This window comes from Ornithodoros turicata, chromosome 7 (genome assembly GCF_037126465.1).
Source record: "Ornithodoros turicata isolate Travis chromosome 7, ASM3712646v1, whole genome shotgun sequence".
Lineage (NCBI taxonomy): Eukaryota > Metazoa > Arthropoda > Arachnida > Ixodida > Argasidae > Ornithodoros > Ornithodoros turicata.
Genome location: NC_088207.1, coordinates 49,078,140 through 49,100,261, shown reverse-complemented (window position 1 = coordinate 49,100,261; position 22,122 = coordinate 49,078,140). Strand labels below are relative to the sequence as shown.

The window sequence follows — 22,122 nt, the reverse complement described above, 5'->3', positions numbered from 1 at the left end:
TTCGCTGGCTCTTTTAAAAGCATTTGTCCAAGGTACCACCATGAAGAGCGTTCAAGCAGGCAGCTTACAAGATCTCGAAGAAGAAGCTTCCTACAACCAAAAGGCTGTTCGCGGCCTTGAATTGGTTCTCTTACAGAATCTTCTTTCTCCGACACTTTTAGGTGAAATATCTTAACAACTATCAACTACATTAAAAAGAAAAGCCACACCCGAATTGCCAAGCAGCACAACGGTTTAAAACACGCAGACACAGCCCAATAAAAGCTATACGCTTTAACGCTAAGCTATATCGACCCCTTGTCCCCAACTCCTTCCTGCTGTCCTCTCTCCGTCTGTCAACATCTCTACGCCGATCACAGCCACAGCTGCTTCGCGGCGTTAACACGGAAACATAGAAAGAGTGACGCATGGATTTCGGCCAACCCTGTGGACGGGTAATAGAGAGATGCACGAAAGTTGATTACCTCGTTCCTCATTCGGTGGCTTGCACTGATCGACGCGGCAACTCCCAGAACTATCACAAACAGGTAAATATATCGCAGTGTCTTAACTAAAGCAGTTTCTCTAGACGTTACCAATCTGTACAGGGTCGAACAGAGATACGGCACGCTCCCAGAGAAATACAACAAGGCCGGCACGCTTATCACGGAATTTACCGCCTTCAACAAGTCCTGAACTTCAACCAGGCACACGCGGATTTTTTCAAGATCCTCTCTTCGTACATGGTGCGTCGACAGTGTTCGAGCCAGGTTCGAATTGACGATAGCAAAGCGGTCGCGCAGATAAGTCGCATTGTAGATGATGAGCCAGAGAACGGTGTTGTACCAACATGCCACGAGTACGATGCAAGCGAAAAGTGCAGCGATGCAGGCCACCTTCGCCGCGTCGTTCCAACTGTCCATCACGCTTCCGTAGACCAGAATTCTCCTCAGCAACACCGAGGCGTACTTTATGATATCGAACGCTACGAATGTCAACCATAATTTAGACAAATTCAACATTTTCTTCCTCGAACCATCGTTCCACTTGTACATGCCTAATCGACGCTCAAGAGCAGCCGCTTTGACCAGGATACGCACGATGATTTCGCCTTTTTTCAGAAGCCAGCCGAAGTTCACGACACCTTGAAACGCGATAAGGACAAAAAATCCTCTGTTGACAACCTTGTGTATGAGAGATTCCGACGTGCGGTCCTTGGCCCGATTGCCCGCAATTCCCGACGTACTGTAGAAAGTCACGGCCGCTGTTGTTACAATGGCGCACAGCAAGGCGTAGCCCAAATAGCAGGGGGTAACTTTCGCTTCTAATTGACTTCGGCAGAAAGTAGGCTTAATGCCAGTTACGAAACAGCAACCAGTGTATCTGCAAAGGAGAAGGAAGGGACGGTATCCTGAGTAGAGGACAGCAGAATGGTCACGTGAAGAGCTCGGCTGTACACGTCGCCGCATGATGGCGTATTCCGAGCTGCGGGTGTGCTGCACCTGTGTCCATAAGGTTGGAAACGATGACGCCGAGCGAGCAAGGAGTGTCATAGTGGCCTCCCGTCCGACATCCATTTTAGGTATTTATATTATCGGAGCGAGCCACGAAGACTAAGCGCGTCGTGGAATAGGAGTCTCTCTGAGAGACGCAAGGAAATCAGCACGCAAGAGCCTAAATAGGTTGAGTGACCCACCGTAAGGGAACGTGCTAGTCTGAAGTGACCATTTCAATCGGTGCGACAGGTATATCGTTTCAGCACAATCGTGACTCAGTGTCGATAAATAATAATTCACGAAAGCGAATATCCTTCCTATAAAATGGAACCGTATTGTATTCACTCATCTGCAATAACGTGGTGATTGTGCTCTTACGCACTGAACATAGCACATTTCGCGCAAATGATACGTTGCTACTTCGATTGCCGCACACCGAACGAGCGCCATCTGAATAGTCACCGTCAGGCATCAACTACAGAAGAAACGTTCATCCTATATCCTGCTAGCATCCAAACAAAAAGTTGAATGTCTCCGTCATCGGCAGCAGGGAAGCAGACAAAGGCATGAGAATAAATCAATGTCGTGCCTGTGTGAATTTTTCATGCGTCCACTTTTAAAATGCGTGCTGTTCAGTTTCATTGAGTGCAACTGTAATGCTTGTTTCTATGTCCTGCATTGTCGACATACTTCCTTGGTATTCCTGCCGCTTTCGATTTATGAACACAGATTGCTGTTATGATTATTTTCATCCATACCGTTTCCATTCCGTTTCAAAGTGTATAGATTTGTGTAGTTTCCCTTTCCTTTCTGAATAACGCGTCATGGAGTAGCCAGTCCCAAGTGGCTCGGGACTAACATCTCCATTTTTTCTTTCTTTTACAAATCAGTCAATTATTACGGTACAAGCATGCACCAGATATTTGATTGCTCGTGAACAAGTCACCACGTGAGGTTTACTGAAGCGAAAAATTGAAGGTTGGGAGCTGCTGGTGATATTTCAAACGGACACTGGACCGGTTCAGCCCCACAACGGGTAATAAGAAAAAAAAAAAAAAAGAAAAGAAAACTGAACAACTGCAAAAGGTCGGGTCAGGACCTATTGAATCCCTTGCCCAGCTGGGTCAAGCATAATATTTTCAAAGCGATTCCTGCCAATCGCTCTTCACAATAACAAACTAAGTACACACACGTGTCAACAGAAGGAACATAGTAAGAGTTCTCTCTGTGCATGCTGACTTGTCCTTTTTGCTTTCTCTCTCTTGTGCGTATAGGAAAGCAAGAAAGTCCAAAAGCATGGAGAAGCATGTGACATCGACGTAGCAAAACAGAAGAATACCAATATGTCACAACGCATATCAAAACATTTGTCCAAGGAAACAAACCCCCCGCATGTTCCTTTTGTGATCGGAGCAAATATACTCACAATCAATCAAGTCAAAGCGAGATCACGTGGTCCAGCGCACGAATTTAAGCCAGATTTTTGCGCGCATCATTAGCACAGTCTCTGAGGAATTCTCTGAGGAAGTCTCTCTCTCCCCTGAGTCTGAAGTATCTTCTCTGAGGATGTCTCTGAGGACAGTTTTCTTTATGAAGAACACTTTAGTTGGAAGAGGTGATTGAAATAGTCATCGAATCTCGTACTCGTAGAATAATTAAGTAATTTTATAGAATATTTCTAGGTTATACAGAATTATAATAATTACGGATTATTGTAAACAACAACGGATTACTGTGAAACTAAAGGAACTGGTTCTTTTTGGCGACTGTAACGTTATCATATAACGTCGTGCAGTTGCGCCGCGTCATTCGTTATGAGTCGGCATAATATCCCCATCGACACCTACCCGCCTGCGTACGCTCTGATCAAAAAGTTACTCATGGTCTACCGCTTCTACGGCTGTTGCTTCATAGCGGGTCTCCATAGAGATGGTACAGCGCATCTTAAACCAAGAAGGCTTACCTGCTACATCTTATACACCATTCTGAACATTGGAATCGTCATTGCAGGCACGCCTACGATGGTCAACAGCTATTGGTCGTCCGGAAAGCTCACTTACAAAGTGTTCGCTTTGGTAAGCGTATGGTATGTGGTGCAAGCCCTCTCAACCGTTATCGCGATGCTGGTGCACGCTGAGAAGCTGGTGGAACTGGTGAAAGTGTGCGCCCGTTATGAATCGCGACACCCGCCGTCCGCGTCCCTTAGACGCCGCTCCAAGTGGGTCTTGGTGCTTGTGCTTTCGTACTTCACGTTCGACATCTCATTGCAGAATACACCAAGGGTGATGAGAATCGTTTCCGCGAAGGATTTAGACACGGTTCTGTACAATGCTTACATGCTAACCGTCACGGTGATCGTAACACCGTGGGGCACGATGTTTGACGCCGGACTGGTGTGTTGGTCATACCTCCTGGCGGGATACATGCGTGACGCCGTGGCGAGGCTCTCTGGCGGACAAACAGGTAAGTGAGCTAGCTCTTTTGGCTCCTGGGAGTTGGGTTAAAGGAAATTGCCACGGTCTTAGAAATCCTTATAGGACACCTTCACGGTTCAGGGTCGTATCCACAGCCTATTCAGTATACTACGTATTCAAAGAGGAGATGTGCTGGAGACAGCAGGTGCTGAGGTCCTTATACGGGATAGTTGGCAACATGGGACCGGGCGCCTGTGTATATGCCTTACATGGCAATGAGAAGCCACGTAATACCCCAGTTACCTCGAATTAAAATTACTGCTGTAGATGGTGCGTGACTGTGATCTGTTCTACCACTACACAACATGGTGGTATGATGCAAGTAGCAGGGTTTGTGGGTCTGATTAGGATAAACCCAGATAGAAATCGCCGAACAAGCAAAATCAGAAAGTAATCTACAGAAATAGTCGCTTTTAACAGACACGTGGATCGCTACTTTATACTCTCCCTTTTATTCCTTTTCATTCTTGCAGTCTTTCATGCAGTCTTCCTTTTCATTCTTTGGTGACAGAGGACTTCCACTTGCTTGGGTCACAGAGGACCCCTTCAGCGACAAAGCGACTGCGTGCCTTTCGTTCGGAGATGTCGTTCCTGAAGTACATGCTCACTACAGCAAACGATATGCTTCAAGTCGGTCTCACCATGTCGTTTGGCTGCTCCTTGGTGCGAATGTTCGTTGGCGTCTACTACGCTGTGACTGGCGAACTGCCTCTCTACCTTAACGTCCTCAACACCATCCACGTCGCTATGGTAACAGGAAAGGTTACTACGGTTACCCTGTTCGCAGAAAAGATCGTAAAAGAGGCAAGTCTGGGCTACGGCTACTTGAACTCGTCACCACGCGTGCGAATAGCCCCTGTGAATTCCCATGTTCTACATGCCCTATATAGCCAAGACATTCCTTGTGAATATTTAAAGTGCGATAAAATGCAATCTCATATTTCTTTGTAGACGTAAGATAGTGTTAATGTGTGCGCGTGATTTCAGGCACATCGGGCTCGGACCGTCGTTCACACTTTCATTCAGGGAACGATACCAATGGGAACGCTTAGTGAAGTAAGTATTCATCAACTTTCCTTTCATCGTTCTAACTGCTATAGCATTGCCTAACAGTTTCAGACTTTTCTTTACACGTTCGATGTTAATGACTATCGGTTCAGTGCTTGCAGACTATTCTATGTGCAGCCCACACTTCTGCCTAAGGTGAGAAACAACGAAAGAGTTGTTTATGAAGTATGATCATAGTGGTCTCGACATGTAAATAGTACCTGCATGATCTCTTTCAGATGGCTGCTGCCGCGTTCGCTTATGTAGTAGTTATATTACAAACAGGAACTCAACATCGTATTCAGTCTGGCCACGTTCCCAATGCTACATTCGACGGCTAGACTCGTATGACGTACGGCAGCCGTGACCTCCTCTAGGCACTTCACACATGTAAATAAATTAAAAAAGAAAAAAAAAGTAATTACGGAACGAAGAAAAAAAAAAGCACACAGGTCAAGTGCAGATCGCGGAGTCCCCAAGTTACAGCAAGATCAACGGCAGAAGGGCAAGAGCACCAGGAGAGCTGGTACATGACGACGACAAAGAAAATGTTGTTGCTTCATTAAAGGGTTTGCTGTGTTTCAGATCGTGTGGGTTTTCGTCTTTAGTTCTCCCTCTATAGTTTCTGAGTTGCTTCGTGCGAATAAACATGAACCACTTTGTTGCACCAAGGAAGGGGTCCTCTTGTTCATCAGTATTGCGAGGAGAACGATGGGGGAAAGTGGAAAAAACCTGGAAAGAAAGAGGCCACTGTTCACTACGAAGAATGTTCATACTACGAAGTAGACACCATTGTCTTTTATCTCAATTAAACAATTTTTACATTCTTGCTCTATTCCTATTTAAAGATGGTAAGAAACTTCACGTAGTTCGGTCTGTAGCTATAGAAAGAGGACTGAGGAATGCTATGTATGGTGGGACAGGCTTAAGGTATGCTCGCTAGAGTCACACTGGCGCAGAGTTTTTGTACTGTTGTAATGTGCTTACGAGTGGTTCGTGCGCTTCCTCGTAACATAACTGCCGAAAAAAGTAAGGTCCCTTGAAGGAGCACTAAGCTCTAAGGATCCCGGAGAGCAGAGCGGGAATATGGCGAAAAGCAAGTGCCCCTTGAAGGAGTACCAGACTCGTAGGGGTCCCCGAGAGCACAGTGATAATATGGCGGAAAGCAAGTGCCCCTTGAAGGAGTACCAGGCTCGTAGGGATCCCCGAGAGCACAGTGATAATATGGCGAAAAGCAAGTGCCCCTTGAAGGAGTACCAGACTCGTAGGGGTCCCCGAGAGCACGGTGATAATATGGCGGAAAGCAAGTGCCCCTTGAAGGAGTGCCAGGCTCGTAGGGATCCCCGAGAGCACAGTGATAATATGGCGAAAAGCAAGTGCCCCTTGAAGGAGTACCAGACTCGTAGGGGTCCCCGAGAGCACAGTGATAATATGGCGGAAAGCAAGTGCCTCTTGAAGGAGTACCAGGCTCGTAGGGATCCCCGAGAGCACAGTGATAATATGGCGGAAAGCAGGTGCCCCTTGACGGAGTACTAGACTGTAGGGATCCTCGACAGCAGAGCGAGAATATGGCGAAAAGCAAGTGCCCCTTGAAGGAGTACCAGACTGGTAGGGATCCCCGAGAGCACAGTGATAATATGGCGGAAAGCAAGTGCCCCTTGAAGGAGCACCAGGCTCGTAGGGATCCCCGAGAGCAGAGCGATAATACGGCGGAAAGCAAGTGCCCCTTAAAGGAATGCTAGACTATAGGGATCCTCGACAGCAGAGCGAGAATATGCCGAAAAGCCCCTAGAAGTCCAGACTCCAGGAATCACTGAGAGCAGAGCGATAATATGGCGGAAAGGAAGTGCCCCTTGAAGGAGTACCAGACTCGTAGGGGTCCCCGAGAGCACAGTGATAATATGGCGGAAAGCAAGTGCCCCTTGAAGGAGTACCAGGCTCGTAGGGATCCCCGAGAGCACAGTGATAATATGGCGAAAAGCAAGTGCCCCTTGAAGGAGTACCAGACTCGTAGGGGTCCCCGAGAGCACAGTGATAATATGGCGGAAAGCAAGTGCCCCTTGAAGGAGTGCCAGGCTCGTAGGGATCCCCGAGAGCACAGTGATAATATGGCGAAAAGCAAGTGCCCCTTGAAGGAGTACCAGACTCGTAGGGGTCCCCGAGAGCACAGTGATAATATGGCGGAAAGCAAGTGCCTCTTGAAGGAGTACCAGGCTCGTAGGGATCCCCGAGAGCACAGTGATAATATGGCGGAAAGCAGGTGCCCCTTGACGGAGTACTAGACTGTAGGGATCCTCGACAGCAGAGCGAGAATATGGCGAAAAGCAAGTGCCCCTTGAAGGAGTACCAGACTGGTAGGGATCCCCGAGAGCACAGTGATAATATGGCGGAAAGCAAGTGCCCCTTGAAGGAGCACCAGGCTCGTAGGGATCCCCGAGAGCAGAGTGATAATACGGCGGAAAGCAAGTGCCCCTTAAAGGAATGCTAGACTATAGGGATCCTCGACAGCAGAGCGAGAATATGCCGAAAAGCCCCTAGAAGTCCAGACTCCAGGAATCACTGAGAGCAGAGCGATAATATGGCGGAAAGGAAGTGCCCCTTGAAGGAGTACTAGACTATATAGGGGATCCTCGACAGCAGAGCGAGAATATGACGAAAAGCAAGCGCCCCTTGAAGGAGTACCAGGCTCCAGGGATCCCCGGGAGCAGAGCGATGATATGGCGGAAAGCAAGTGCCCCTTGAAGGAATACTATACTATAGGGATCCTCGACAGCAGAGCGAGATTATGGCGGAAAGTAGGTGCCCGTTGAATGAGTACCGGGATCCAGGGATCCCCGAGAGCAGAGCGATAATATGGCGGAAAGCAAGTGCCCCTTGAAGGAGTACCAGGCTCCAGGGATCCCTGAGAGCAGAGCGAGAATATGGCGGAAAAGCAAGTGCCCCTTGAAGGAGCACCAGGCTCGTAGGGATCCCCGAGAGCAGAGCGATAATACGGCGGAAAGCAAGTGCCCCTTAAAGGAATGCTAGACTATAGGGATCCTCGACAGCAGAGCGAGAATATGCCGAAAAGCCCCTAGAAGTCCAGACTCCAGGAATCACTGAGAGCAGAGCGATAATATGGCGGAAAGGAAGTGCCCCTTGAAGGAGTACCAGACTCGTAGGGGTCCCCGAGAGCACAGTGATAATATGGCGGAAAGCAAGTGCCCCTTGAAGGAGTACCAGGCTCGTAGGGATCCCCGAGAGCACAGTGATAATATGGCGAAAAGCAAGTGCCCCTTGAAGGAGTACCAGACTCGTAGGGGTCCCCGAGAGCACAGTGATAATATGGCGGAAAGCAAGTGCCCCTTGAAGGAGTGCCAGGCTCGTAGGGATCCCCGAGAGCACAGTGATAATATGGCGAAAAGCAAGTGCCCCTTGAAGGAGTACCAGACTCGTAGGGGTCCCCGAGAGCACAGTGATAATATGGCGGAAAGCAAGTGCCTCTTGAAGGAGTACCAGGCTCGTAGGGATCCCCGAGAGCACAGTGATAATATGGCGGAAAGCAGGTGCCCCTTGACGGAGTACTAGACTGTAGGGATCCTCGACAGCAGAGCGAGAATATGGCGAAAAGCAAGTGCCCCTTGAAGGAGTACCAGACTGGTAGGGATCCCCGAGAGCACAGTGATAATATGGCGGAAAGCAAGTGCCCCTTGAAGGAGCACCAGGCTCGTAGGGATCCCCGAGAGCAGAGTGATAATACGGCGGAAAGCAAGTGCCCCTTAAAGGAATGCTAGACTATAGGGATCCTCGACAGCAGAGCGAGAATATGCCGAAAAGCCCCTAGAAGTCCAGACTCCAGGAATCACTGAGAGCAGAGCGATAATATGGCGGAAAGGAAGTGCCCCTTGAAGGAGTACTAGACTATATAGGGGATCCTCGACAGCAGAGCGAGAATATGACGAAAAGCAAGCGCCCCTTGAAGGAGTACCAGGCTCCAGGGATCCCCGGGAGCAGAGCGATGATATGGCGGAAAGCAAGTGCCCCTTGAAGGAATACTATACTATAGGGATCCTCGACAGCAGAGCGAGATTATGGCGGAAAGTAGGTGCCCGTTGAATGAGTACCGGGATCCAGGGATCCCCGAGAGCAGAGCGATAATATGGCGGAAAGCAAGTGCCCCTTGAAGGAGTACCAGGCTCCAGGGATCCCTGAGAGCAGAGCGAGAATATGGCGGAAAAGCAAGGGCCCCTTGAAGGACTATACTAGTCTCTAGCAGACCACAGGGAAATAAGTAGCAGGAACAACATACTATGTACGGAGTACAAACAAAGGAAATCCCCCTTGAGAGGTTTGTTGTGCTGGTCGCTTCCGATATATGCGATGAAGAAGCAAAGCAGCATCACACGAGCTTACACAATCGCAAGGTATAATCCTATAACCGAATATTATATAGTCAACGGATTGAGAAGATTCTTCATTTTGGTTAAAAGCGCTAAGAACACAAAGAAGGACAACACACACACTGAGCGCACTAGCAACGATTTGTTTATTGATACACACGTACACAACCTTTAGAACCTTCCAAATATTCCCTCTCCCTCGCGACAAGCCCAATAGATGGTTTACTTGCACACACTCTGTCCCCCTTTTTCTATCAAGTGCGCCTCCCACATCTCCCGTTCTTTTGTCATTATACTGGAATATTTAGAAGGTTTTAAAGGTTGTACACTTGTGTGCCAATAAACAAATCGTTGCTAATGCGCTGAGTGTGCGTTGTCTTTCTTTGTGTTTTTAGCGTTCTTAACCAAGTCGCAATATCAACGGGCCCCAGTCGGACATTATATTCCGTAGTATTCTTCATTGTCACAGATGAATGCCTCGGGTCTTTTGGTACACAAGGTTGTAGTAAACGATAAAGAAAGAATAATGATGTACGCGAAACCCGAAGTTTTCCATGACAGCTATACACTTTTTTGATTATAGAGGTTGTCAAAGGCCCCATTGGAAATGCTGGAAATGCGAATAAAAATGATGTTCGCTTTTGTATGGCTGTCAACCTCTTCCTCTAGATGACTGTGCATTTCCTACGCCCTTGTTCAGCCATGGCACACCTGATCGTTTGATGCTGTTGTATTTGAACAAAGTTGACACTTGCAGCGTGTCATGTCCTGCAAAAAAAGGGTGGGTATGTTAAACGCGGTCAGACAAACGTTTTACCAGTCGGAACTTAGGACAAAAGTCAATGATTCGATGGTCAATAAATGAATTCGTGCCGAAGATGCCCTTGGAACGTGAGAGGGAAACCCAGACAAATGTCCGGGATCGGGAAGAATCGATTGAGTAATAAAAAAAAATATCAGAGAGCGATTTCTGCAAATGATTTTCCTACCATTGTGTTCCTCGCTTTTATGTACTAGCTGATTCCTTTGTGCCTGCTTTCCTGTACATGCCTTTGTACCACGCTGACTCAGATGTTACGTATTGAACACACGCTTGTCACTGTGCAGGAACATAAGACGTTGGGCAGCAGGGGTATGGCAAGCACTATGAATAGCCCAGCTATGTACACTGGATATCGTCTCTTGCTGATGTTTTGCAAGTGTACAGGCTGTTGCAATATAGGTGGTATTCGCTCACAGAGGCAGCCGAAGCACCTGACGGTAGCTACGTGGTCCTGGTACACGCTTTACGTATTGACTTGCGTTACCTTGTATTTCTTGCCAGCTGGCTTGTTTCTCTACAGCTCCATCAACTTCAACACTGATGTAGAATCAAATGAACGTTCGAGCAACGTGGTAGCTGTCCTTATAACTGGTTACTACTTTGTTGTCTTCACGTATGGGCTTTTGAGCGGGCTGTGGTTCTTGAAGATGTCGGCAGCTATCCTTGACATCCTGAAGAAGATGTCTTACCTGGAAGACAGCATTCGACTAGAACGGGAGTCCTCCAGGAGAAGGCTCAGAAACACCATCATTTGGTGCACCGCCCTCTGTGCAGTTGACGGATTCAAGTTTCTGCTGGGCATCATGAGGACAAAGAACGTAATCATGACGTCTCTGCACTGGCTGCCCCAAGCAGCCAAGATTGGTTTGGCCATTGCGTCAGTCATCGGTTTCCTAATCCTCGCCACGTGGTATAGTCTGTGTTTTTTCTTCATAGTCTACAACGCTCACGTACTGCGAGAGTATTTCAAGTGCATCAACACTACCTTGCGCGTGTCTTTAGAGGCAGGTAACAGCTACATCATGGAGGAAGTCCGCTGGAATCTGGTGCTGGTGCGAAAGGTACTCTGGCGAGTGAACTCTGTGATTGGCTTCCCATCTGTGGCTTACTACGCGGGTGCGGTGTTCATAATCAGTGCCTGTACTTTTGGGGCAATGAAGAGCGACACCTCTGCGAGTACGCGCGTGGCGAGGTTGTACATATGCCTCTTTAATTGTGTTTTGGTATTTTTATCGACAAGAGCGGCTCACCAAATGACCTTTGAGGTAAGGGCAACGTTCTATTATCGTCCTCTGTGAATTCTTCACCATGTTCTGCGGATTCACTTTTCCAAAACAGAAAACTCTGCGTCGCAAGTCGAGCATCGTATAAATTCGTGATTACAACCAGCAATGGGGTAGAGTATCGACCCTGTCGATGAACCTCCCCGATCAGCATCAATAAAGTTGTTGTTGTAAATTCGCTCCTCCTGCTCCCTTCGGGTAACATCAGTATCATGAGTTTGTGTGTGTGTGTGTGAGAGAGAGAGAAAGAGAGAGAGAATGCTCGCAGTTTCTCTGTGCTGGGGATTAGGGATGAAGGAGGAAGAAAACCTCGCCAGGAGGAAAGTGCGTGCGCTCTGGAGCTGCCGAACACTGACAAAACTTCATGTTCCCACGAACAGTTATTAGTGCCTAAAAAGTAATAAACTACCGCACCTGTCATGCAAACAAAAGTAATCCAGAAGAGATGAAGGGAAGTGCCTTAAAACGAGCCGCCGGCGATATTTCGAACAGCCTCTGTTCGAAATATCGGTGGCACTTGTCCTGGGGCACTTCCCTTCATCTTCGTTACCGCTTCGGTGGATTTTCCACCCTTCTAAACCAGAACAGAGCATGCTATCAAGTTCACGCATTGGAAGATGCGTTTATAGGAGACAATATCAACGGCAGGGTGATATTTATCGCGCCATATTTATTTCGCAGGCAAATCAGATCAAGGGAATCGTGCAAGACTCCAAGTTTGAAAACCTGAATTCGGAGTGCTCGGCGCAGGTACGGAATGTCTCCGCCACCATACGATATACTCAACATAGACAAACCTTACGTGTAACGTCACGGTACCATTATTATTATTATTACTATTACTCAAGTTGCGTTGCTTTCACGCAGTTACACCTGCTGTTGGCAACAGCGGAAGAAGAGGAGGACACCTTTACAGGTTCTGGAATGTTCGTGATCAACCTGCCACTTCTAGTTGCTGTAAGTGTTTATCTATGGGATCGCTTACGCATTTGCTTGCAATCTCGCTCCCAGGTTCATTAGGGGTATTTGTAGAATGAACAAGGTTGTCCCATGCATTGAAGACTACTTACACGACGCTGTTCATATTGCATACTGCGTGAAATTTTTATTTTTTCAGATGGTTGGGGCAACCATCACGTACACAGTCGTGATTGTGCAGACGAGCGACAGCGAACGGGCAATTTGCGGACAGTGACCACTGTCCACAACTGGTATTCGAAGCGATGGTACTACACTTGCGCTGTGCTGCTGCCGACAGTGAATTCCCGACCAGTAGAGACATATCGATGAATGTGTAGAGGTGATGGTGTTCCTCTACATGAGTCCTGACAGGCGATGATGGAATGTCCCAGCGGGCAGATGTGCGTGGCCTCACACTAGGACGGTGCCGGTAGAACTGACGGACCAGTGCGGTAGCATGGTCGATTCGTCGTCGTCGTCCACGGATCGCCACATCAACCCCCCCACCGGTCAGACGAGAAGAATGACGACGGCACGTGGCCACAATGTAAAGAGAGTTGTGTCTGTATCCTTGGAGTTCAGGTTGTATGCTATAAAAGATCAGTCACGTTTTCGCTCGTGACGGGATGACTACTTCGCGGACAGACTTCCGCTGCCACACAGTGAATATTTTCTGCAAGAGAAACCTACGAACAATAGGCCAAGTAGGCACTACTTGACGGACAGACTTCGCGTCACGAGCGAAAATGTTACTGACCTTTTATTGCACACACCCTGTACTTCGAGTGCAACAAGTATACCTAGAGACCATATCACGCTGTGGAGTAACGGCGTATCAACCGAAACCTCCGGTGTGCAGACATGCACCGGATGGGTGTAACGAGGATAACTGCGCAGGTTGCTAGCATTTACGAGACCAGCGGTAGACCTCACACTTTATCGACAGGGCAGAGGCAATGTAGAGACGGTGTCAAGCCAACCCATAGCATCACGACTTCTATTATGCTGTCATAAACTTCGTCATATGTATTTGCGTAAGGAGTAGACAAAGGTTACTAGTTATGTCAACCACTGTAACTGTAACCTCTTGCAATAGAAATTTCTGCTTTCGTGCATATCACAGAACAATACTTGGATCACGGTGACATATCCCCTTATGATTTTGCCGATAGTATTTATCATTTCTTCGCGATCACGCCTAGAAATTCGTGAACGCTCTCGGAGTGCTATATACAAGCTGCCTCTGATTCACACGGAGCTTAGGACGTCGCCTGGAATGACGTCAGTTACTTCCTGATAGCCTTCTGGAACTTCGAAAAGCGAATCCTCCATGGTTTCACGGAACTCGAAGATTGGAAGGGCTAACGTCAGGAAGACTGTCGGTAGCACTGGTACTTCTGTGAAAAAGAAAATGACCACTTTATTAATCTTATTCAAATACCCCTCGTTTTTTTAGTAAGTTGAAAGATTAGTGCATCGAAACAAATGAGAACCTCTGACATTTTCAATGAAATTGTGTACATAAAGAAATATCTTTATATACGACTAGTATTTCGACTAGTAGAAGGTCCGAGATCCACTGGAGAACGTTGCAGTTTAAACTGCCACACGACATGAGACACAAACCCAGCTTACCGTGAAACTCTCGGAGGACGCACGACACACGCCTGAATGCGTCCAGAGACGAGGCGCAACTGACGACGGCTCCAGCTGACGAGCTCCGCGCGTCCACGTGATGGAGAAGAGCGAATCAGCTTGCTGAGCGCAGCCTGATTCGCTCTGCTCCGACACGTGCCACGCTGTACACGGACACCTCACTTACCCCACTACGACGCCGGCTTTTCTTCAAAATGTGGCTTCTAATACTAACGCACTAAAAACTGGCTTGTAAAAACTGCGGCCGCTTTACAAGGCCGTTTCCGATCTTTATCTTCGTGCCCCCACACTCATTTCTGCACGACTCTCCTCTCTCCACAATTGTTACGGACGGACATACATGGCTGTCGAGCCCTGTAACGCTATTGCTTGAATAAAAGCTTAGGGCCCTGTAACGCTGTTGCTTGAATAAAAGCTACTAAACAGCGTGTAAATATTTCTGTTGTACACCATGTGTGTGCTGGCCTCGAAAACGTAAGTACTAAAAACTCTTCCAACACGACATGCAGAAGATGTCAGCTGTTGTTGCATCGGAGATGCTTTCAAAGCAACAAGGTTTGTAATATTTGGTTTTAAATATTTGTTGTAATATTACTCGTTCCCCTAGCTTTACATTGAAAATTACCAGGTGAGTTTTGATGCTAAAGGTTGATCCCGTGGCTCACCAGTGGATCACTTACCGAGCTTAACTGGAAATCCTCTTGGAAGCTTTCGAAGCACGAAATCGTGGATTTTCTGCAACGGTCCAGGATTTATCAGTCCTTCGAGCAGACCGAGTAACCTAAAACATGCGTGCAATATGACAAGTTGAGTTGCAGAAGTTGCCGCAGAATACAGGAGAAAATACTATCACGTGACTTACTCGTTGACCGTCACGGGAAACTGGTCGCTCTGTAACGTGAAGAGAAATCGCATTTGCGGACATAGTAGAGACATGAAAGCATCAAATAATGGCAGTTAATTATGAAAAGGCACCAGCTATGGGATTCGAACGTACCCTCTCCAACCTGGTTGTGGCCTTGTGGGTACAGTTTTCATCAATGACCATCAGTACTTTTAGTTAAAGTACGCAACTGAGCGTTACGGTGCCTTATTGTGTTGCGTTCCTTCTGTTTCCTTGCTCCGGGCCCCACTATACTATTACTGAGCGAGCATCATGAACGTGCAGGAAGCAACGCATACGGAACAGGGCTCATCCTAAGACTACAATTTGTGTATATGATGTAAGTGTTGAATGGGCGAAAAAAACAAGCCTAGCGTATTTAGTACACAAAGGATGGTGATGTTCATGTTATTCTGGCATAGGATAAAGGCATTACAAACTAGGCCGAATACACATGTGGCAGTGCTGAACTCGCCCAGCGAGTCTACGCAGGGTTAGCATTGGCTTACACAAGTCAGTGGGTATAGATCAAGCATTATACCGGGTGTTTCTAACACGGTAGTGCAGGTTTGAAAGATACAGGAAGCTGCACTAGGCGATGATGCGTTAAGTGAGTTTATCGGCATATGAATCCCTTTTACAATAACGCCGAGGAAACTTCTTCAGTTCCGTACTCATTATATGCTTCACACTAGCGGCGTTGAGCGCAGTACGCGTACCTGAAGCACAACCGAGGCTAATGAGGACATCACTGAGGAATGTCCTCAACGTTCGTGTAAAAAGCCCATATAGGCATTGAACACTGAAGTCTCGAATATCTCTGTGTTGAAACGGCCTAACAAAGTCTTCGAGAGAAAGATCTAGAATGACTGAGTCGAAAGGTGTCCACGTACCAGAGCAAACGTAGAAGGCTTGAACGCTTTCGTGCTGCATCGCTGCACGAGAGGCCGACCGAGAACAGGCGGTGCCCCTGGAGGTGCCCCGATGTAATCACGGTACGTCACATTAGATGGAGGAGGAGGCGCCAAGGATTCCCGCCTTTGTCTTTCCTGAAAGGGGAGCGATGGTTGAAGTGCACGGGTTCAGGCGAGCTGGTACATTGTAAAACGACGATAAAACCTGAGACACGGAACAGAACGATGGTTATACGGTTACGTTCCAGTGTTTGTAGGTTCTTTTCACGTGTTCCAGGATGCGTCACAAAGTACGCTGAGGATTCACGGAGGTAAGTAAAGTTAGCCTAGGAGGTGTCTTAGTGGGAACAGTTTTAGGGACCACATAAAAAAAAATATCTAGGTAGCATTGGTTGTGTCATATTCACGCTGCGGAAGAAAAAAACACACACACCATAGATTCAATGGTTTCAGCTTGTGGTGCGGTCGTGTTGGCCGGAGCTGTACCTCGCAACTGGTTATTCCTCCGTATGTCGTCTTCTGATAGATGCTCTTGCCTGATATCAAATTACAAGAATCACTTTAAGACATATTACCACCTCCGCACTTAAAAGCTGTGGTGTGCGAAGGTGATAGTCAAAGGCTAAGTGGCAGTTCCACGTAATAGCGTAGGTGGCGTTCGCACTACCCCGGCGTTCTGTAGCCCACGCGTGGAACGACAATGCCGCAGACGTACCTTACTTTCAGCTTATCAGACAAGCCTTTCGCGAGATAGAAGTCTGCTTCATATCTGCCTACATGTTCCTGAAAGGAGATTTAGGTCACTGCACCAGCGACACTGTGAAACATGCCGAATCAAAGAGATTTAACTCTTACTCTTCTTGTGCCTCTGGTCACCCATCCGACCTGAATCGGCTCAAAAACGACAGAATCGGTTTGAAATTGAGCAACTTCAATGTCGTTGCTCATGAGCTCATCGACATCGTCGTCGAGACTTTGCCTTGCGATGTGATCCTTATGTAACAGAAAGGCATCAGCAAAGTACACAACGTGATCTTCACAAAAATACAGATCGGCTCTGTACACCATATGTTATTGTCAACCGTACAGAAACCTATTAGAGAACGTTAGGGGACCGCTGATGATGTCACCGTGAACATCTCCTACATATCGGATGGCAGCGTGCATCAATCCGTTGATTGGGTGCCGCAGGTACGTTACTTCGGAAATCATACGTTAACGGTCTACCATAATACCCCTGTTACACGGGTGACTCTTCAATGAAAATTGAAACAAATCACCATTGAACTGAACTAAAGTGCCTCAATACTAGCGCCCTCTGCATAGGGTGAAGACAACCGCGTCATCCGCTAGGAATTTCCGCCATCTCGACTCCCATCACAGCACGCGATGCGCTCACAACTGCATTTTAGAGTACACAACATTCATGCATGGTAAGGTGGGTGTCAACATGGCGGCTTCGTGACATTCGCTTCTATACAAAAGGTGACTCCACGCTACACAGAGGGAGCTAGTATTCAGGCAACCTACATTGAACGCACGCGTAGCGCCATCAACCGTAACGTGTCAATCTGTCAGGATGCATTGGACCCAGTGCAGTTTGAGAAGTTCAGACGACACACGCTTTGTGGCGCCACACGGACGACCAATGGCGTCAAGGGTCATTGAAGAGGCCTCAGAAGCAAGGAAGACTTACTGGCTTTCTGACGAACTGATAAACTTTGCGTTTGTTGTCCAACAGTCTTATCTTGTTCTCGTTTGCTTTGAACGAGACAGTCACCAGGACAGTAATGCTTCCACGTACCCATTGCAAGTTTTGGAAGTCTACAAGCGTTAGATCAACCCTGGAAAGAGATGTAAAGCTGTTTACAGTTGCTCACTTGGTAATAGTATGGTTGGAGAGCGGCTTTGGCTGGTATCGGTAGAACCAATTCCGACACGCCAATACTTGACTTTTGCAGTGCACTATACACGGTGCGTCACCACCATCAGTTTTAGCGCAACAGACTCTTACCTAAAGTCCAATCCCTTTTTGTAGATTTTTAAGATGTCCGAAGGAAGCAAGCTGGATATTACTGGAACTGGATATAAATAAAAATACTTTGTTTACAAGTATTTTACAATACTTTAAATAAGGTTTGTCAAAAAAGTATTGAAACACAAAATAGAAATATTAAAATACGAGCTCGTCTATACACAAAAACGCGATTCGAAGAATGGGCGCCGCCATATTAGTGCTCCCACCCCGCGGTAGTCACAGGAACCCTGCACGTGTGGACTGCCGTTTGCCGAGTTCCTTCCCTTTCCCGTGTGTGTTTTCGTTCCTTTTCGTTTCCGTTCGTGTTCATTTCGTGCTGGTTCATTTTCTTCCGCTCGGGAACCGGTGTAGAGCAAACTTCATGCCGGCCAGCACTCCTCACGTAAACAACTGCGCATATCGCACACGGAAGCAAGCAATCTTCTTTTTACTTGTTCTTTCGAACGTTGATACGCTACTCAGATATTTACCCGATGACTAGTTACATGGAATGTTACGTTATCGTCAGTCATACTCATTATAAAGACGGCGGCCACCAGTGTTCACCCCAATGGGAAGGGCGATTTCGGCAGTCCACCCCTGTTGTGTCGTCGCTGGGGACGAGGCTAAGGAGCGCACGGAGACTACTGGTTTGAGAGTAACGCGATAAGGTCTATTGGCATCCTGCTAAGCGCGTAGTAGCTCTATAGGCCATCTAGTGGGGCCCTGGTCTTCGAGCGTCCGCATTAATTTTGGTACCATTATTCCTTCATGCTTTTTCTTTCTCTCTCCAGAACTGTTAAGGACAGACCTACACGACTGTGGTCGTTGGGGGACCCCTATGGAGCTATCCCTTGAAACATAGAAGTTTTTGAATGGCTGGCTAAGATGCTAAGGCGTTTAAAAAAGGAACGGTCGCAGCCGGAAATCCATCTAGGAAACCGATACCAATATACGTGCGGTATCAACCGGTAATGTACCCAGATAATTTTTGATATATTGAATAAATAAATTTTAAAGATTGCTCTGCTTCGGCTACCGCAGAGGCGTCGGCGGTGTGACGTCACTCCGTAAGTGGAGGAGGACAGTAATAAAAGTACGGTTTGGGGAGGGGTAGGAGGGGGACGAAGGAGAGAGGAGTGAGAGTGTGGCGCTCAGAGCGGCGCCCTTTCACCGTTTACAAATAGTGAAAGGGTTTAACGCAAATGAGTGACAGGTCGTGGCGCCACATGCAGACGCTGACGCTGGGACCCCTAGACTACTTCCGGTTGTGCCTTCCGTTTGTAAACAGTGAAAGGGTGAACACGCAGCCTCCAGCCGTAGCAAGTCAGTCGGGAACAAAGGTCAGTGCTGTTTGACGAATTGGGGATTGTTTCCTACCAGACGTCACCACGAGCAGCACAGAAGGCGCCGGAGAAAGTTCCGCGCGTACTCAATAGATGGCGCAGTGATCGCGCCAGCTGTTTTTGCGCGCGCCGAACGTGTTTCGCCAGACAGCCGCCAGGATACGTCGCAAGTGTGAAAAAGGTCCATTTTACTAGCAAATTAAAGGTATTGTATTAGCGTTCTCTGTCACATTCGTAACCTGTTGCGCTCGGTTTAACAAGCAACACGGTGCCTTTACAAGCGTTTAAAAGATGGTCTACTGTATAGTCACTTGAAATCGCTTGCATATATTTATAAGCTTTTACTAAAGCATGAAATACGAGCACTACCATGCTGTATTATTAGTTCAGTGAACACAGACAAGAGAACGCAGCACCATTCACCCCAAGAGCGGACATCCCAGTGCAGTTCCGTACAGAAGCTCCCGATTCTCTCAAAGACTTGCTTTACTTGAGGTTTCCTCGCTTCCCATTCCTGCCGCACTTGTTCGTTGCCTTTCTCCAGTAACGCACGAACTGCGCAGGAGTAATTTGGTATCAGCATCGTTTTCAATGCAAACAAAGCAAAATTTCGTCGATGCCCCGGTAAACCGAATTTTTTACGTTTTATTACAGCGAACAAAAACAAAAGCTAATCTTAAAAAATGAGCAGCACGTTAGCCACGCATATGACAAAATCGTTGCAATCGTTTTTTTGTTTGTCTGTTGGTATGTATCAATAAATATTGGCACCACTGGCCGCACCGATGCTACTGTTGATGCAAAAGCATGTTTCGTTATGGTATATGTAGTAGTATCCTTAACGTACACGATGCTATTGTCGTGTTGTCTGGGAAAGATTGTTTGTGAGGTAGTAAGGTGTGTAAGCGGAATACTGTCGACGATATAACTTGTAGTCAAAAAGTTCAGTCACTTTAAAAATGTTCGCAGTTACCCGTTTGTCGACCGCCGAAGCTGACAGCTTCGTGCAAACAACTCCAACCGTTCAGGTTTCGTGCGTTCACTGGCGCATTGTGGGTCAGTAATGCCTCTATAAAGTCTGCAAAGGAAGATCTGTTATTGCGAAGACCACGACTGCAGAACGTAGGGTCAATCTATGGAACGGACGAGATGCGGACAAAATGTGTGGCAGTCGCTTTAAAATGCACGACATTTTTCTGCGGGTGTCGCATACCGTTTCTTCCGAGCATAACCGCAAGATGAAGCGGAGTGTTACCTGCAGGAATAAAGAGAAAAAGAAACGACTACGAACAGGGACGGTCTCTACACACTGCACCGTAGGTTTAACCACTATTGAAGCCGAGACGCAAAGTGCAACGGTACCCTCTTACCATGAACGTCCTTCTCGGCAATATTGTGGTTCGGTAGTAAAGCAGAGAATAGAGCATAATCGTTTTCGAAGACGGCTTTGTGCAGTGGGAAGGCTTCATTGCCTTCTGTGGCCGTAGTGCTTGGAACTTGCGACATCGTAGCACTCTTCGAATGTCCGTAATTCTTCTTCTTCTTCTCCTTCTGCCGCATGTAGAATTGCCATTAGCCACAAGGAAGATTGGCCAGTGCTAAAGAATTCATTACCTAGACAATCTGGCAATGACTGTCACTATGACATTACTATGAGAAACTAGATGGAGAACTTGATGGTGGAGGTGGTGAATTAGTGCGCGACAATACTAAATGGATGATGATGATGATGATGATCCTGGATGATAATCCTGCTGGTATGGTGAGCTAGAAGGCTCACCATACTGCTCACCATACTGCTGGTGCAGGGATGGTGGTGATGATGGTGGGATAGATGCGGCGTGAGAGGGAAAAGAAAGACGAATGACCCACTGGCCACCGAACTATTCCAACTGACATTACGAGAGGCTCCGAACGAAAGAAGGACAGAAAGAAGGTACACGGAGACTCCCAGCAGCCGGAGAGGGAGACTGATGTAGGCTTAGCGAAGACGAACGCAATGGCTACAGTGCAGTAGGAAGTGTTCGACTGTCTCATCCTGGCCACAGTGGGGTTAAGTAGGGGACGGTGATGATGGCGGGGATGTAGGCGGGGAAGTAGGGGATGGTGATGATGATGGCGGGATGAACAGCGGCCGGCTCTGTGAAGGTAAAAGTTGAGGGGCATGGCGAGGCAACGGGCGCGCGTCAGGAAAACTTCTGACTGCCGAGTAAAACAGAAAACCAGTTGCCACGAGAGCAAGATGAGACGAAAGGAGAGCCGTAAAAAAACTGCTTATATCTTGAGACACGAGCGTGAGCAAGGGGAGAGGGAAAAAGTCGACATCTGCGCTAGAGAGACATTTTCGCGAGGGAGCCAGCGGTTTCGTTTACAGCAAGCTGTGAGATTCTGAAAATAAGAGCACTCTCCCACGGGTGAAAGGGACCCTCCTGAGGGCTGAAAGCATCGCAAGGAACTCGCTATCAAATGCAGGGGAGAAATTTGGGAGACACACAGGGAACTTGAAATCGAGCTCAGGGTATGAGAGGCCGGCCACGGAGACCTCTCCTCTAAGACGGTGGCGTCAGTTGCGACCACCGGTGCAACTGATGGAGGTGGTCCGTTAGCGCTAGACAGACATTCTAGACGTACATTGTCCTCCTTCTTGTTCCTCTCAGAAGATAACCGTGAGCCTCTAAGGGAGATTGGCCCAGGCTTGCACAAGTTACTCATAAAGCTATTTATGTTACTAAGAACGAGGCAAAACCACTGAGTAAAGCCCTAAATACCCAAATCTCAAAAGCATTTGAGTAATATGCCAAAATATTATAAAAGTAAATCGTTGCTGTCAAGATACTATCAAGTTACAGTTCGTGAAATTTGCTG

At 47.5% G+C, this 22,122-nt stretch overlaps 2 protein-coding genes and 1 long non-coding RNA gene across 4 annotated transcripts; 2 read left to right on the top strand and 1 right to left on the bottom strand.

Annotated features, from left to right (window-relative positions):
- The first annotated feature begins 2,634 nt into the window (after positions 1–2,634).
- LOC135400627 (uncharacterized) lies at positions 2,635–4,811 on the top strand. Its single transcript, XM_064632457.1, has 3 exons — positions 2,635–3,938; positions 4,461–4,753; positions 4,803–4,811. The coding sequence occupies exons 1-3, from the start codon at positions 3,290–3,292 to the stop codon at positions 4,809–4,811; spliced, it is 951 nt and encodes a 316-aa protein (XP_064488527.1). The 5' UTR covers positions 2,635–3,289.
- A 16-nt stretch (positions 4,812–4,827) lies between these two features.
- LOC135400000 (uncharacterized) lies at positions 4,828–5,505 on the top strand. Its single transcript, XR_010424486.1, has 3 exons — positions 4,828–5,005; positions 5,063–5,152; positions 5,236–5,505. It is a non-coding gene; the product is annotated as an uncharacterized LOC135400000 (long non-coding RNA).
- A 7,060-nt stretch (positions 5,506–12,565) lies between these two features.
- LOC135399999 (ankyrin repeat domain-containing protein 13C-A-like) lies at positions 12,566–20,968 on the bottom strand. 2 transcript variants are annotated; one of them, XM_064631741.1, is made up of 14 exons: positions 20,872–20,968; positions 20,628–20,808; positions 20,471–20,512; positions 20,231–20,335; positions 19,681–19,812; positions 17,909–17,975; positions 17,591–17,738; positions 16,750–16,887; positions 16,610–16,677; positions 16,328–16,430; positions 15,874–16,029; positions 14,960–14,988; positions 14,778–14,878; positions 12,566–13,838 (listed from the first exon to the last, which is right to left on the bottom strand). In XM_064631741.1, the coding sequence occupies exons 2-14, from the start codon at positions 20,761–20,763 to the stop codon at positions 13,690–13,692; spliced, it is 1,374 nt and encodes a 457-aa protein (XP_064487811.1). In that variant the 5' UTR covers positions 20,764–20,808; positions 20,872–20,968; the 3' UTR covers positions 12,566–13,689. The 2 variants fall into 2 exon arrangements, with proteins under 2 accessions (XP_064487811.1, XP_064487810.1); XM_064631740.1 differs by having other exon boundaries at positions 20,628–20,968.
- Positions 20,969–22,122: the final 1,154 nt, after the last annotated feature.